Source organism: Erinaceus europaeus, chromosome 5 (assembly GCF_950295315.1).
Source record: "Erinaceus europaeus chromosome 5, mEriEur2.1, whole genome shotgun sequence".
Lineage (NCBI taxonomy): Eukaryota > Metazoa > Chordata > Mammalia > Eulipotyphla > Erinaceidae > Erinaceus > Erinaceus europaeus.
In genome coordinates, this window is record NC_080166.1 from 28,075,843 (window position 1) to 28,090,806 (window position 14,964).

General features: G+C 36.8%; 1 protein-coding gene across 3 annotated transcripts in view; it reads right to left on the bottom strand.

Annotated features, from left to right (window-relative positions):
* Positions 1 to 14,964, bottom strand: part of CDH9 (cadherin 9) — a 204,267-nt gene that overhangs the window by 33,334 nt on the left and 155,969 nt on the right. For all 3 annotated transcript variants that reach the window (XR_009549938.1, XM_060191187.1, XM_007530774.3), the window contains 2 exons: positions 7,590 to 7,777; positions 5,802 to 6,055 (listed from right to left, as the gene is read on the bottom strand). Coding sequence is in view for 2 of the 3 variants with exons in the window: in XM_060191187.1 (XP_060047170.1) it covers positions 5,802 to 6,055; positions 7,590 to 7,777 (442 nt within the window). In the remaining variant the exon portion in view is untranslated. The remainder of the gene's footprint in view (positions 1 to 5,801; positions 6,056 to 7,589; positions 7,778 to 14,964) is intronic.

Below are 14,964 nucleotides of genomic sequence, written 5' to 3' on the forward strand. Positions count from 1 at the left end.
ATCTATAATTTATTATTTACTGATAGAGGTATAGAGAGACACAGAAAGACCAGAGGCCCAGATGGTTGCGCACCAGGTTAAGTGTACTTAGTACAAAGTACAAGGACCTGCACAAGGAATCCGTATGGAACCCCTGGCACCCCACCTGCATGGGGAGTCATTTCACAAGGGGTGAAGCAGGTCCGCAGGTGTATATTTCCTTCTCCTCTATATTCCTCTCCCCTCTCAATTTCTCTCTGTTTTATTAGAAAAGAAAAAAAAAAAAAACTGGACATGGGAACAGTGGATTCGTAGTGCAGGCACTGAGCCCCAGTGATAACTCTGGAGACCAAAAAGAAAGAAAGATAAATACAAGAGCATTGCTTAGCTAGTCTAGGTACTGGAGTTTGAGCCAAGGACCTCAGAACCCCAGGCAGGAAAGTCTTTTGCATAGCCATTATGCTATCTCCCTAGAACTCTCTTTCTCTCTCCTTCTTTCTATAGAGACAAGAGGCAGGGAGATAGAGAGAGTGAATGATACCACAGCCCCCAAGCCTCCTTCAGAGCTGTGTGGACAAGACTTAAGTCTGGGTTTTGAACATAGCAAAACAGCACACTATTCAAGTGAGCTATTTTTCCACTTATGTAGTCCCGCTAGGGCTTCACTGGGGATTAGTTCCTGTCTGATTACTGTTCTTGTTTCCCAAATAAGCATTTTAATTAAAGGAGACAGGATGATAGATTGTGTAATAAAATAATAATTTTTTTAAGAGAAACATAGGCATGCAAACTATAGAGAAATATAGCTGATAAAAATATATATCAACATATGTACTTTGAAGGGAGTAACAACAAAGAAGTATTATATAAATATCAAATTATGTTAAGGTATATCTAAAACTACACTAAGAAGGAAATTCTTATCACTAAAATTTACTTATACTGTAAATTAAACCAGCCATCAGGAAGACAGTCTGAAAACTCACTGAAACACTGGAAATGGATTTATCCTATGACCAGTCAATTACTGTCTAGAGGATATATGTAAAGGAAACAAAGATACCTATACAAAGAGAGTTATGTATACCTAGGTTTACAGAAGCACAATTTGTAATAGCCCAAACTGGGAGGCAGGCCAGATGTCCAACAGTAGGTTAGTGGCTAAGAACACTGCAGTATACATATGCAATGGAATACTAAGCTGGTAAAATGAAGTCTTCTCCTTTGTTTCATCTAGGTTGGGGCATGTGGGACTCATCTTACGTGAGATGAGGCAAAAAATGAGAATGCCAAATGTCAGGTAATCTCACTCATAAGTGGAACTTCATAAGTAAGGACAGGGGCCGGGGTGGTGACACATCTAGTTTAGTGCACACATTACAATGCATAAGGTTCAAGTCTCTCGTTCCCATTAGCCGGGGGTAGGGTGGGGGAGTGGCAGGGTGTAGTGGAAGGGTGGGGAGGTGGGAGGGAAGCTTCATATGTGGTAAAGCAGTATAGCAGGTGTCTCTCTTTCCTTTTCTATTTCCCTTTCCCTCTTAATGTCTCTCTGTCTCTATCCACAATAAATAAAATGAAACAAATAAATAAATAAATAAAATAAAAAGGACAGAAAGGGAAATTCCAAAGGAGTGCATGGACTGGATGTGATACATTAAAACAAAAGAAAAGGGGGCTGGGCAGTAGCACAGCTGGTCAGGCACACATGAGGGCAAAGTGCAAGGACCAGAGCAAGGATCCCGGTTTGAGCCCCCATCTCCCCACCTTCAGGGAAGTCGCTTCACAGGTGGTGAAGCAGGTCTGCAGGTGTCTATCTTTCTCTCCCCTTCTCTGTCTTTCCCTCCTCTCTCCATTTCTATCTGTCCTATCCAACAACGACATCAACAACAACAACAACAACAAAAACAGCATGGGTAACAAATGGGAATAAATATAAAAGTTAGCCATTTCAAAGTACAATTTCATAGAAATATTTCACTTTTTGAAACTAATTTTAAAGGGATGGGAATACAAGTCATTTGCATGAAGAGAATGTTTATTTAGTACTTGTTTCCAGCATATATCAATAACTAATGATAGAACAAATAACAAAAGTCAAATTTTGTGTGTATTTGAATATGCAATTTATCAGAGAAAATTACAAGTGGCATAGGAATGTATTGAAAAGTATTCAACATCATAATTGAGTAGAGAAATGGAGTTACTTTTACAAACACACACACACCACCCTTCTAGTTGCTGAATAATGCTATTGAGTGCAAACACTACACTTTTCTTATATTTACATGCAGGTTTATATTTCAAATTGCCTCAAATGCTTAGATATTGCAATATCTTTTTATATACTGGTATACGAGTGCATGTACAAATATCTTTGTATTAGGACTTGTATAGTTTTAGGCTTTAATTTCTTGAGTAACTAGCAAAGATGAGACTGGATGACATGTCAGATACATGAATAACTTTTTAAAGTGAGTTTGGGTAGCACTACTCTTCGGCTGCTTTTTTATTGAGAATTTTGACGTCATAGTTGGAGGAACAGAACATAAATTCTGTGGTACATTATTTGCTTTGCTGATAATATGAAAACATCTGTGTAGAAAGGAGTGTTAATGTACTGATAAACCTTGAAGATTAAGCAGTTGATAAAAGTGCTCCTGTTTCTGTATTTCAGACATGAACATATTTTAACACATGAATAAACACAAAGCTATCCAAATGAATAAGCCATATACAGTTCTAATCAAATATAAATGCATAACACTTTGGATATAATCATGTGGATAATTATTAAAAACACCACTGGAAAACAAAAGAACTTCTTTATTTCATGCTAATAGTTTTGACTAGTACAGTGAGGATATTTTGGGTAGGGACAGATAGCTAATGGTTATGCAAATAGACTCTCATGCCTGAGGCACCAAAGTCTCAGGTTCAATCCACCTTACCACCATAAACCAGCCAGAGTTGAGCAGTGTTCTGGTAAGTCCATTGTGTTGCCTCCAGGGTCCATTTTTTAGAAAGAAAGGGGGGGGGGATCAAGGAGAGGGAGAAAGCAGAAACCCAAACCACTGCTTCACCATTTATATAGTTTCTTTGGAGAGGTCCATCCTCCTCGTGTTTGCTAGGATATAACCTTGGTTTCCTTCCAGGATAAAGCATATGCTTCACCTACTGAGCTGATTTCCAGGCCCAATATTAACATTTAAAATTATGTTTCTGGATTGACCTGTCAACACCCATGTTCAGAGGGGAATCAATTACACCTTCTGTATCCCATAATGACCTTGGGTCCATACTCCCAGAGGGTTAAAGAATAGGAAAACTATCAGGGGAGGGGATGGGATATGGTGATCTGGTGGTGGAAATTGTGCGAAGTTGTACCCCTCTTATCCTATGGTTTGTCAATGTTTCCTTTTTATAAATAAAAAAATTTTAAAAAATTATGTTTCATGCATGTTAATAAAAACTGTGAGTTAAAATATACTTATAACCAGTCTTGGTATTACTATAGCTCATGTTATTTTTTAAAAAAATAATAATGTGTATTGAAGTATAATTTCATGATAGCATTATAGAGTTTTCAGTCATTCGTCACAGAAAATAGACACGTGTCACCGATTTGTTCTGATTTATAAATTTATGACTTTCCACATTTCCTTATGACAACCACAATTAGATTTGTTTGTTTGTTTGTTTGTTTATGCTCCAGATTTATCGCTGGGGGGCTCAGGGCTGGCACTACAAATTTACAGTTCCTGATGGCCATTTTTTCCCATTTCATTGGACAGAACAAAGAGAAATTGAGAGAAGAGGTAGGGGTGGGTTAAAGAAGGAGAGAGAGACAGACCTGCTTTGCCACTTGTGAAGTTTCCCCATGCAGGTGGAGAGCGTGGGGCTCAAACCCAGATCCTTGTTCTTTTCCTTGCACTTAACACTATGTGCGCTAAACCAGATGTACCACTACCCAACCCCCTACCACAATTCTATTTATTATCTAAGAGTTTATTTTTATCTTATTTATTTTCATTTTTTCTCTTTGTACTAAGTGTGTTTGAAATCATACTGTGTTTGTCTTTCTCAGTTTACCTTGCTTCATTTAGGAAAATACCACAGATTTGTCTCTGGTTTTAAAACATTAACTTTTTTTTCATTTTATAAAAATAGGAGAGGGAGAGAGAGACAGAGACAGAGAGAGAGAGAGAGATTAAACTCTGGAAGTCATCGTGCAAGGCATATGTTCTGCATACTGTCACCTCCCTTTCTGCATCTTTAAAATTTTGCCTGTTTTTACTATTTCACAAGAGGCAGAGAGAAAAAAGAGAGCTATCCATTTTTTTTAAATATTTATTCACTTTTGTTGCCCTTGTTGTTTTATTGTTGTAGTTATTATTGTTGTTCTCATTGATGTCATTGTGGGATAGGACAGAGAGAAATGGAGAGAGGGGGAGAGAAAGATAGACACCTGCAGATCTGCTTCACCGCCTGTGAAGGGACTCCCCTGCAGGTGGGGTGCCGGGGTCTCTAACTGGGATCCTTACGACAGTCCTTGCGCTTTGCGTCACCTGCGCTTAACCCTCTGCGCTACTGCCTGACTCCCTGTTTGTTTTTTTATGTTCAAAAATATACATCATTTACTGAGAATTTTCGTATAAAGCAGGAAGTAGAGTGAATTATATTCAGATCAACTTTAAGCTAATCAAGTACATCAACCTAATGTAAGCTCTGAGTATGTTACAAATTATATAAATAAGTAATTCTGAATTATTTTAGTAACATACCAATCAGCAAACAAATTAAATGTCATAAGGACAGATTTTGTTGTTGCTGTATTTATTTATTTTGTGTAGAGACAATGAGAAAATGAGAGGAAAGGGGGAAATAGATAGGAGAGAGACACCTGCAGCACTGCTTCACTATTGTGAATCTTCTCTCCCACCCACAGCCACCTCAAGTGGGGTCCTATGTCTTACCTCAGAGTACCAATAAGGCATGAATAATATAAACAGTTAAGTAATTAAAATTATAGACTATTTGGCTTACAAATCTGGCTAGATTTGAGCTGAACTATTCCATCCCTCTTCAAGTTGTGTGTTGTCACAACATCTTACCACTAAGGCATAGCTCAATAATCCCTCAACAACAGGAAGCACGATAAAATGCAGAATACTATGAAATGGTTTTAAAAATTCACAGACTACGGAACCAGACTAATCATAAAAGCCAGTTTTGTCACCGGCTAATCACTTCTTAATTCATTCACCTTTTTCAGCCCATCTTGGAGGGAGCCTGAAGAAATCATGTTAAGTGAGACCAATCAGAAACAAAAGGCTGGATATGGAATGATCTCACTAATACACAGAAGTTAAAAAACAAGATCAGAAGGGAAAACACAAAGCAAAACTTGGACTGGAGTTGGTAGAAGAATCTGCGGTGGGGGAAGGGTTCAGGTCCTGGAACATGTTGGCAGAGGACCTAGTGTGGGTTGAATTGTTATGTGGAAAACTGGGAAATTTTATGCATGTATAAACCACTGTATTTCACTGTTGTATGTAAACTATTAGTCCCCCAATAAAGAAATTAAAAAATGCTCAATGCCTTAGTCCAAATTTTTCCAGAAGTTATAAGAGGAATTATTTGTAAAGTGACAGAAGCCCAGTGAAATAATATGGAGGCAGCACTTAGAAGACAGCTAGTGTAATACAAGTGTTTGATATTGGTCCTATATTTGGCCATCACTGTTTATGTTTATGTCCAAAAACTTATAAACAGCGAGAATATTATATTCTGCAGACATTTATTTTTGTCAGAAAAATACTTACTTTATTAAGTTGCTCATGGCATCTGGATCATATGCGGTCACCTGACCAATGATGCTGCCCTCTTTGACATCTTCATCTACTTCTATCAAGTAGTACCTTTTACTAAACACAGGGGGCTCATCTACATCTTCTACAGATATTTTGACCACAGCCGTGTCTTTGAAAGGTCCCAAGTGTCGAAATCGTGCATCAGGGTGAGTGTTACTCGCATCCACCCTTAAAGTGTACAGCATTTTGCTTTCAAAATCTAAATTCTGAAGTAAAGGAAAATAAGAAATATTAGTATCATAGCAAACATAACGGGAGACAATTTCAAAATTAATGACTGACTCATTGATTGGTTGCCATTAAATCTTGTTGAATGAAGTTTCGTAGTTATTACCTTATAAGTATTCAATTCACTTAGTAAAACATTGTTTTGGCTTACTGTTTGGGATACATGAATATAACTTTACAGACATTATGATTTATTGTGATTTAGAAACATATTTCACAGTGTGTTGCTTTAATAAAATGAATGATCCCACTGTGGATATATAGATTATATTGTTTTTTATTTTTAAAATATTTATTTATTTTCGCTTTTGTTGCCCTTGTTGTTTTTTATTGTTGTTGTTATTGATGTTGTTGTTATTAGATAGGGAAGAGAGAAATGGAAAGAGGAGGGCAAGACAGAGAGAGGGAGAGAAAGATAGACACCTGCAGACCTGCTTCACCACATGTGAAGTGACTCCCCTGCAGGTGGGGAGTCAGGGGCTCAAACCGGATTCTTACTCTCGCCCTTGAGCTTTGTGTCACATGCGCTTAACTTTCTGTGCTACCACCCGACTCCCATAGATTATATTTTTAAAGTCATGCAACTAAACTCAGAGGAAAGATAAAAGGAGATCAAGGTCTATCAATATATTTGTGCAAGCTGCTTGCATAAAGTTCTACATACATAAAATGAGTATTTAAAATAATTTTTATTCATTTTTATTTTATAGATCAAAAAGATAAACTGGCAGGGGAAGAAGAGAGGGAGAGGGAGATGGAGAGAGACACTTGCAGCACTACTTCACTGCTTGTTAAATTTCTCCTTTGCAGGTGGGATCATAAGGCTTTAACCTGGATCCCTGCTCATGGTAACATGTGCTCTCAAACTGGTGCACCAATGGCTGGCCCCCAGATAATTATTATTTTAAGAAAACTCTCACATATAGAAAACAAGATGAGTACACAAACAGAGAAACCAAAACAATATACACTAGTCAATATCTAGCTGGACAATTCCATAAATTATCAACATTTTCTAACATTGCATTAAAAATCAAGAAATCCAATATAAATCTACTAGCGGCGGGGGTGGGTGGGTGGTTGGGATGGGACACAGTCTTTTGGTGATGGGAATGGTGTTTATGTAAAAAAAAAAATCAAGAAATCCAATATAAATCTACTAGTAGCTTCAGGTTTTAACCATTTGAATTATCATCATATTTAATATTTAAATATTTTGAAAAGTTCACAAAATAAAGTGAGAGCTGTGTACCTATTTTTTCCCCTGTGAAGAAATATAAACTTGTTAATGCTATCTAATTCTCACCTGATTGTTACTTTCAAGTACTAGCCACTGAGATTTTAAATCATTGTTAAATGGTTAGTGATACAGATGCTTAGGTTTGAAGTGAAATAAAGGGTCAAAAGCATGTAAAAGATGAGAACATAAATCCTGGGCTTTTCTTCCTTGACTGAAGGGTGAAAAGAAACTATAAAGTTCTCAATGAAAAAATGAAGACATCAAAAAGAAACCTGTTTGACAGTTATAATCCCTTCCTGTGTATCCTTGTCTGTGATAACATCGAACATGTCTGCTCCTTCTCCTTTAGCAATGCTGTATTCCATTTCAGCATTTGCCCCGACATCAGGGTCATTGGCTTTTATCCTTCCAAGATGGCTTCCAAGAGGAACAGACTCAGGAGAATGAAACTGATATGTACCTGAAAAATAAATCAGCTGTTTTGACATGTCATCTTTAGATAACAATTTTTTTTTCAATTCATCTGCCCTTTTTTTAAAAAAAAAAAAACTTAATAAAAATAACTTTACATTGGGAGATCTTTTCGTCATGTTGAATTGTAGTCTCTCAAAACTAATAGATTTATTAAGTTGAAAAGCAATTTATAAAGATAGTGAAGGCTCATTTTGTAAATGAGAAATGTAAATTCAGGAAAGATTAAGTGAACATCCCTAAGTTGTTTAGATAATAGATGGCAAGTTTGATATCTATAGCTTTCGGTTTGAAAGGATATGATATATATGCTTCCTGGGACATTCAAAATTTTCATTATTTATTTAATGTGTATTTAGTTATATAAAAATAGCACTTATTTTTTAATTATGGCTGAAGTAATACTGGCTTAAAAAGACTTCATTTTAGCTGAACTATTTTACTTCTTTTGAGATTGTATTATGATACCATACTTAACCACTAAGGTATTATATTTCCTACCTTTAGTCTACTGAAGCTCTTTCCCTATCCATTCCCTCCTCCTCTGGTAATCTAACTTCTGTTTAAGTCTCAGAATTTGCTATTATCTAAAATTCTCTGTTTCTTAAATTCATTCATTCATTCATTCATTCATTCACTTACTTATTCATTTGAGGGTAAATGCCAGAATTTCATGCTGGAACATGCAATGCCAAGAGACTGACATATATATTTATGTATGGATGGATGAATGTGCTTATTTACTTGAGAGGCTATCAGAATGTGACTCTAGCATATGCAGTGCTAAAGACTGAACTTGAGACCTCAGACTAATGTGCTAGATACTATCTACTGTGCCACCTTCTGACTTTTTTTTTTAATAATACCACATATATGAGAGAGATTATTCTGTATTTTACCTTCTTCTCCTTACTTATTTTGCACAATATGATTACTCTAACTCTATTCATGTTGTGGCAAATGGCACAATCTCATTTTTCTTGTATGCTAAGTAATATTCTGGGGGTATTGTTTGTTTTATTTTGTTTTAACAGAGAACTGCTTAGCTCTAGTTTACAGTGGTAGAGGGGATTGAACCTATGACTCTGGAGCATCAGGCATGAGAGTTTCTTTACATAACCATTATGATATCTACCCTTTCTATATTCTGTTTTGCAGACATGGCACACCTTTATCTGCTGATCTCTTGTTGGGCACCAGTGTTGTTTCTTTATCATAGTTGTGTGAATCCTGATGCAATGAACATGAATATGCATAATCTCTCTGTGTAAGTGTTTATGTGAAAAGACACCAAGGAAAGGAATTTTTGAATTTTTGGATTGTTTGATAGATCTTCTTTTTTTAAAATATATTTTCAAGGAATCTCTATACTATTTTCTAATAAGGTTCCAACATGGAGTCTATTAAGCTAACCTGTGCATGTTCTACCACTCATAGTTCTGTCATAGATATGAACTTCTCCCTTTAAACAAAAGACAACAGATGGCCATATTAAGCAAATATTTCAAGGGTTACTCCCATGAATTCACCCATATCCTACATGTACCAGGCACAATGAATGTAGCTGCTGAGTTAAAAAAAAAAAAAAGTCTTGAGGAGAAGGGTACATGTAGGAAAGATGGGCACATGTAGGAAAGCATAGATGTTATAGTGATCATATACTTGGATTCAATTTCTGGTCCTCACCTGAAAAGTGGGAAGCTTCACAAGTGGTGAAATAGTGTTTCAGTTCTTTCTCCCCTCTCTTTCAGATTCTCTCTCTGTCTCTTCCTCACTCCTCCTCAATTTCTTTCTGTATCTATTCAACAATAATAAACCACCTAAAAAAACAACCAAACCAACTAGAAATGGAGTAACAAAAAGATGCAAAGGTCAGCAGGAGAAATGAAATAGTTAAAATCAGACCAAAAATCAACCAAATAGAAAATAAGAAGACTAGGACGATTAATGAAATCAAGAGCTGGTTCTTTGAATAGATAAATAAAATGGATAAACCACTAGCTACACTCATTAAGAGAAGAAGAGAGAGAAATATAGTAAAAATCACTTAAAAATGAAAGAGGAGTTATAACAGATAGAGAAGAGATACAAAAGATCATGCAAGACATATATCTTCACGGATATAAATTCAACAACTTTGCAGAAATGAACACATTTTTAGAGTCATACCAACTGCCAACCTTGACATCCATTCCCCTCAAAGTCTTCCAAAAATAGCAGAAGACAAAACACTCCTAAACACATTCTGGTCCATTATTCTGTATGATAGTTTTCCATCTTTTCATTTTAAGGCTGTGGGTCAGGTGGGATTCTTGCAAACAGCATATCGTTGAGTTATGTTTTCTGATCCATCCTCCTACTCTGTGCCTTTTAATGGGTGAATTTAAGCCACTGACATGCATTGATAATATGGATTAAGGTATTGAAGTGCCATTATTTAACACTTTTTTCCCCCCTCTGATATATGACAAGTATTTTGGTGATGTTCTTATTTAGAGGAGGAGGTCTTTTAGAACCTATTTCAGGGCAGGATTGGTGATAGTTGCCTCCTTTAACTGTTGCTTGTCTGAGAAGGTTTTGATCCCTCCATCTAGTCTTAATGAAAGTCTACCTGGATATAATATTCTTGGTTGAAATTCTTTTTCGTTGAGGGCTCAATAAATATCTTGCATTCCTCTTCTGACTTTTAGAGTTTGAGTGGAGGAGTCTTCTGATAGTCTTACAGGTTTCCCCCTGTATATGACTTTTTTTTTTCTTGCAGCCTTTAGGATCCTTTCTTTATCCTTGCTTCTAGTCATTCTAACTAGGATGTGTCTTCATGCCCTCAGGTCTGGATTGATACTGTTTGGGATTCTCTGGGCCTCTTGAATCTTAATATCCTTTCTGTTGATTAGGGCTGGGAAGTTTTCTTCTATTATTTCTTCTATAATGTTTACTTCCCCTTTTGCTCTTTCTTCCTCTGGCAGGCCAATTATACAAATGTTACTTCTTTAGAGATCATCCCATATGTCTCTGTTGTTATTCTCAGTGTCTCTCAATCTCTTTTTTTGCTCTTTACCTCCTTCCTAATTTTCTCTAGCATATCCTCTGTCTGGCTCATTCTGTTTTCTGCTTCTGTTAGCCTGCTTTCCCTTTCCTCAGCTTCCTTCTTCAGTTCAGTTATAGTATTATCTTTTTCTGCTAGTTGTCCTTTTACCTCAGTTATTTCAGCTTTTAGTTCTCTAATTACCTTGAGGTAGCTGGTATTTTCCTTGAGGGTCTCATCTTTTGTTTCCCTATTTCTGATAGCCCTTTCCTCAATAGTTGCTCTCATTTCGTAACTAATAGGTCCATTACTGTTTGGATAGTTCTCTTAACTATAATTGCTTCTGTCTTATTTGGGGTTTCTTCAGGGGTCCTGTCCTCATTCATTGTGCTAGCAGTTTTATTTGCTCTTGATTTGACTTTTTTTTTTTTTTAAATTGGTGTGGTTTGTACTTTTCGGTCCTTTCACTCCTCAGTTGTGTTGTGGGAGTATAGGCCACACTATTTCTCCGATGAAGTCACAAACCTCAGAAAGCACACTAGCAGCTGAAGCAAAGATTAATGCACTTCAATCAAAACCACATAGTCAAGCAACACCTCCACTCTAAAAATAAAAACTAACAATACAAAGGGAAAAAGGAAAAAAAAAGAAAGAAAGAAAGAAAAGAAACAAGGAAAAGTAAGAATAGACAAGTATGAAAATAAGCTGTCAACTATAAATTCTAGAGATAGTGGGAAGAGAGAGAGAAGGAAAGAGGAGAGAGACATAGTGGGAGAGAGAGAAAGAAAAAAGAAGAAATAATCTACTCTCAGATTTCTTCTACAAGATAATTCACAAATGAGTGACAGTGAATAAAAATGAAAAAAAAGCAGTGAAAGGAAAGAGATTTTTCAGATCAGCTTTAAGGAAAGAAAAAGAGAAGTAGAGAAAAAAGAGAGAGAGAGAGAGAGGCAAGTCCCTCCTAGATTGTGTAGTACACCCAATCATGTATCAATGGAAATAGCAGCAATGGCTACTTTTGCTGAAATTGGAGAGCAGGGAAAGACACAAGCACAGGTAATAATGGTAATAGAATAAAATTAAATAAAATTCCCTAAAAGTCAGTCTGCATCTGACTGAACCAGTACAGACTTTGTCTTTTTCCTAAGCCAAGCCAAAAAAAAAGCAATTATAAGAGGTAACTATCAGGCAAACTCAAGTGTTAGCAGAAAAACACAGGTACCTTACCCTAGGCAAGATTTAGGTCCTGATTGGTCAGGTATTCTGTCACTAAGATAGAGTTCCTGTTACCTTCAGTGCCTTTTGAAAAACACCCCAGAATGACACAAGACCAAGGTGAGGCCTTGATTGGCCAGATATTCTGTAACTCAGATAGAGTTCCTACTACCTTCTAAGTCTTTTGAATGACACACATTTGAAAGACACCCCTGCTGAGCCAGGAATCTTGCTAAAGAAATTCCCTTCACAGGAGTCCCACCAGTAGCAGCTGGTGTGGGGGTTGGGAACCAGCAAAACAGAAAACTCCCAATCAATCTTGGTCCCTTTTTGCCCTCTATTTGCCAGCCCAAATATGAATTATAGGACTCTTCTTTAGTTCTTGTCTGCCCACCTAGTGCACCCCTATCTCACTAATGACCCAGAATTCCTACCCTCAACTGAATTTCCCAGTTCTGAAGCAGCATCCTTGCAGAGCTCAAACCATGCGTTGTCTCTGGGTTGCCATCTTGGCAAACACATTCTATGAGGCTAATGTCACTCTAACCCCAAAGCAGAAAAGGATTCCACCAAAAAAGAGAACTATAGACTTATGTCACTGATGAACATTAATGCAAAGATCCTTAACAAAATTGTGGATAATCAAATCCAACAGTATATTAATAGAATAATCCATCAAGACCCTAGGAAACAGAGATGGTTCAACATTCACAGGTCAATCAATGTAATCCACCATATCAACAAAAAGAAAGATAAAAATCACATGATCTTATCAGCTGATGCAGAAAAAGCATTTGATAAATTACAACACCTATTTATGATAAAGGCCTTCAAGAAATTGGGAGTAGAGGAGACTAATGGTGGCACACCTTGTTGAGTGCACATGTTACAATGTACAGAGACCAAGATTCAAGCCCTCAGTCCCCACCTACAGAGGGAAAGCTTTGAGTGATGAAGCAGTGCTGCAGGAACCTCTCTGTCTCTCTCCCTCTCTATCATCCCCTTCCCTCTCAATTTCTGGCAGTCTCTAGTCAATAAGAAAGATAATTAAAAACAAATTTTAAAGATTCTTAAAAAAAAGAAATAGGAAGTGGAAGGAAAATTTGTCAACAAAATAAAGGCTATACATGACAACATTGTGCTCAACATGGAAAAATTGAAAGCTTTCCCCCTAAAATCAGGAACTAAGCAAGGATGTCCACTCTCATCACTTCTGTTCAACACAGTGTTAGGCAGACTATGTGTTTGTGTATCCCCCACAGATAATACGGGCCTATACCTCTGATAGATTCCTCTCTGGTCAAACCCATTGGGAATATCATTATAACCCTTTTGTAGACTTTTTCAGGACCATACCCTATGAAATAGCAATGGTACAAATTGCCCCACTCTTTGAATGGAGGCCAGGCCATCCTACTCTGACACTGGAGGAAGTCTAACTCTGAAATGAGCACAGCTCAGAATGTTCCAGGCTGTGACTGTGAACTGTGAGCTGTCTGACAGGGACTCAGAGGTTGTATAAGATCCTGTGCTAGATATGAATGGATATGGGCCCCAGCTTAGATTGTTTTGTTAAACAGTTAATTGTGTTTATATATACTGCTTTCTAGTTCTATTCTCAACTCTGACACAATCTTCCCAGACAACATTTCTGGTCCACCCCCACATTAGCTTGCTACCAAGTTCAAGCAACAATTAAGACATGGTCTCTCAGGAACATTTTTAAAATAGACTTTCTAGTTTCCTTCTACCCTAAGGTCCCTACTTTCATCAATTCTATTTTTACTTTATGGTACTTTATTAAACACTTGCCATATTTTCCATCTTATTGCATTTCAGTGACTAAGTTCCAGATGCTAATATGATTCAATCCTTATTTCCCTTGTCAAATGACCTCACTAATGCTTCCTGGAACCTTACCTCTCCAGGGCCCCATCCTACTAGAGAAAGATAGAAGCAGAATGGGGTATGGATCAAGTTCTCAACACTCATGTCCAGTAGAGAAGCAATTATAGAAGTCAGAACTCCTGCACCCCCAAAATAACTTTGGTCCATACTCCTAGTGGGATAAACAATAGGGAAGTTTCCAGGAGGGAGTAAAATACAGAAATCTGGTGGCGTGAACTGTATGAAATTATACTTCTGTTATCTCACAATCTTGTAAATCAATATTAAATCACTAATAAAAGTAAAACATTAAAATATGGGCAAATGTATATAAATATAGTTATAGAAATATTAGTCAAACCATATCTGTGATCTTGGGAGAACTACTGAGTGTCCAATGGAGGGAATGTGGACAAAGAACTCTAGTGGTGGAAACAGTGGGAGATTATACCCCCTGTTATCTTATAATTTTGTAAACCATTATTAAATCACTAATAAAATTTAAAAAAATACAAATGGAAATACCCAATAATCCAGAAATTCCAATACTACACAGTTACCCAAAAGATACAATAACACTGATTCGAAGGAATATATATTTCACCATGTTCATAGCAGCTTAATTCACGACAGCGAAAATTTAGGAGACAACTAAAATGCCCTCTGACAGATAGCTGGATTAAAAAAGTTATGGGACAGATAACCAACATCAACAGCATTATTCAGCAATTAAAAACAATTATTGTTTCCTTTGGGATAAAATGGGTGGAATTGGAGAAGATTATGCTTAGTGAAGTAAGTAAAGGACAACTTCAGAATAGTTTCACTCATATGAGGAATACAGAGAATTTAACATATGAATGTGAAAAAAAAAGTCCACCTATATTTAGAACTGTGGGAGAACTATAGTGGTTATCTGTGGGGGTGGGGAGGGGAATACACACCTTTGATGATGGGAGTGGTGAGAAAAAAAAAAGGCTGTACTGTAAACAACCCCTCAATAAAAAATAGAAGTAAAAAAAGAGTAATTCACATCAGTCAATTCTACT